The 2,640-nt window shown below is 40.5% G+C and overlaps 1 protein-coding gene across 1 annotated transcript; it reads right to left on the bottom strand.

Annotated features, from left to right (window-relative positions):
- Positions 1 to 880: 880 nt before the first annotated feature.
- On the bottom strand, positions 881 to 1,120 carry PHALS_04269 (uncharacterized protein; the record flags this gene model as incomplete). Its single annotated transcript, XM_024718353.1, has 2 exons — positions 881 to 931; positions 1,016 to 1,120. The coding sequence occupies 2 exons, from the start codon at positions 1,118 to 1,120 to the stop codon at positions 881 to 883; spliced, it is 156 nt and encodes a 51-aa protein (XP_024583760.1).
- Positions 1,121 to 2,640: the final 1,520 nt, after the last annotated feature.

The following is a 2,640-nucleotide window of genomic DNA, read 5'->3' as shown; positions in this document are numbered from 1 at the left end:
CGCCCACCGCATCTAGCTGCTCCGCCAAAGTCTTCAACTTGTTGATGTGCGTGAGCACAGCATCACCTCCATCCAACCTGGCCGTAAAGAAACGACGACGAAGAAGGAGCTTGTTTGAAAGGCTCTTCTTCTCATAGGGACCTTCAAGGCGCGGCCATGAATCGTACCTTCCACATGTCGACCGCACTAAAGGCAGTTGCAAGTCCTCAAGTGCCAATCAAATGATTGCAAGCACTTTCCTTGACTTGCGCTTGTACGACGACTGGTCTAGCGAAGTTGTCAGACTCTCCCTCTTGATCTCCCTACGTATGACATCCCACAGATCTCGCTCCTTTAGAACCATTTGCATATTAAACTTCCAAGTATGAAAATTCGTTTCGTCGAACTTGTTGATGCGAGGGGTAGTGGTGGTGGCAGCGTCCATGGCGAAGGCGATTTCGACGTCTGAGGCAGAGAAGGCGGAATTTGGACTCATAACCTGATGATATGGTAAGTGCGTATGTGTTGGCAAAGTGCAAAGTAAATATATTAAAGGTCTCTAGTTCAATATGCTACCTCTGAGCCTATTTAGACTGGATTCTTTACCGGATTTTTGTAGTTTTGATACGCTTATGGATATCCTCCTTTCTAGATACTTCACTGAATACTTGGCTAACCTACGAAACCACAACTTGCGCAATCAGCCTGTCCACACCGGTAATATTGATATCTTTTGGTTGGCGTTTGCTCGTCGAAACGCCTCCTTGGCACCACTATTCTGCACGACGAGACGTATCTTCAACAACATTGATAACCCTTCTTCGCTAATTCGCTTTTATCATCAACAAGTTCTGATGGTCCGTTGTTTTACAATTTGCCTGGTATGCAATGTAATTCCCTCTCACAAATCTCTGAAGTATCCACCCATGGCTCCAAGCTTTTTTTCACGCTGCTAATAAAGCGAGCACGACTTTCCTTGACGCCCTGGAGTTGCAGTGTTCATCTCACCCTTAGTGCCTCTTCTAATCGCTTGTACATGAACAAAAGACGTGTACACACTCATGTGAGCGAGATCCTGCTTGCCATTAACCGAATTTGATGCAATCGAAAAGAAAGTGTTCGCGCCTGCAGACAGGGACATGGTAGCAAGAAAAGCAGCGAGTCGGTTCATTTTCAGACGTTGCTTGTCGAAGATCAAATGAGAAATGAATGATCTACGGTAGTCCTTACTGATCTGCTCTTACATATAAAAAAAGGAATCGTTTCAGATCATGACTTTAAAATTGATCCTCATATTTAAAAGAGCTAGGCTGTAAAAACAGGAGCTATGAAGTAGACTGACAAAGAGTGTATGGAGACCTTGCTGACGAGAAGTATGCAAATACTTATGCACACTTTTTGAGACTTAATCTGTCGGATTTTGCGCTCTTGGTTGTCGGGCGTATGCGCTGATAATGATGTTTTTTTATCGACAATTCAGATTGAGTGGATTTCTGGCAACAGTTAATTTTCTGATAATGAAACGATGAATGTTGTTGATATTGTGGAAAACAAAGTTTTCTTTATCGATTTTAATTATCGAATTGACTTCGTATCAGAATCGTATGGAACGCATCTGAATGCTTGAAAAGAATCAAAATCTAGTGCTTTGACTTGTCATTCATTTGTATTGCATATTGAGTGGAATTTTAAGTATTACTATCTGTTGCGAATTAGATATTATCATTTATGTTAAAATGTGATGTCAGCATCAATATCGCACTTTACTTGAGCTAGAATTATGGTTTAGATCATGTTAGGGCAGACTCAATTTAGACTGTTTTAATTATCTATTTAGCCTGGACAAATCTCTTCCGTAATTGTTACTGAAGACATCATGGGATTAAAATGCTTCATTTATCTAGTTCTTGGCAGCTTTTTTAGTGATGAAACAACAGTAGCCCCGAGAAATATTTCATATCTTGCGATATGAAATATTGCTTCCTCAAAGATTTCAGTGATTCATGGTGAGATTACCACTTGACTTAATCAAAATGTTTCTTCGTTCTTTGTCACATGATCGTTCTTGCCCTTTAAGTTGAATCCACTAGAGCTTTTTTGCACCTTGTGGCTGGTCATAAAGCCTAAGAACTCAAAAGATAAATCTCAGAATAACATGTTAGATCAAACTCTGTGTTACTATTATTAAAGAGGTTCAAAGATTGTTACAGTGAGTGAAAATCAACAGTATCATCAATATCACATCATTTGCTTTAACCTCTGGTGTAGCATGCTTCTTATTCTAGTCGTATGCTTTTTAAAGTATCTTTTGCTCCTTGAAAACTAAGCTGCTCATTTTTGACGACGTTCAGATTGAGTAGGATCCCAATCTTGAGACTGACGCTTATTTCACAAGTTTCTCAAAACTCGTTTCGGAAAAGCAACCAAAGAGCTTTGCGTTTCTTATTCCTTTTCATCCAAGATTGAAGAAAGCAATTTAGTACGCTGCCTGCGTGAAGACTTTTTTGCTGCTTCCTTGTTCGCGCGCTTTCTCTTTAACAAGATGGTGTCGGTTGCCGCCTTGGATGTATATGGTGCAACTTGAGGTGCCTTTGATTTTGATTTGGACCTAAGTTTAGAGTGCTCGAGACTTTCTAGTCGCTCTCTTCTAGCAGCGTAAAT

This window comes from Plasmopara halstedii (genome assembly GCF_900000015.1).
Source record: "Plasmopara halstedii genome assembly, contig: Scaffold_2547, whole genome shotgun sequence".
In the NCBI taxonomy this organism is placed as follows: Eukaryota; Oomycota; class Peronosporomycetes; order Peronosporales; family Peronosporaceae; genus Plasmopara; species Plasmopara halstedii.
Note: the sequence above shows the minus strand (reverse complement) of the source record. Positions and strands in the feature narration are given on the sequence as shown.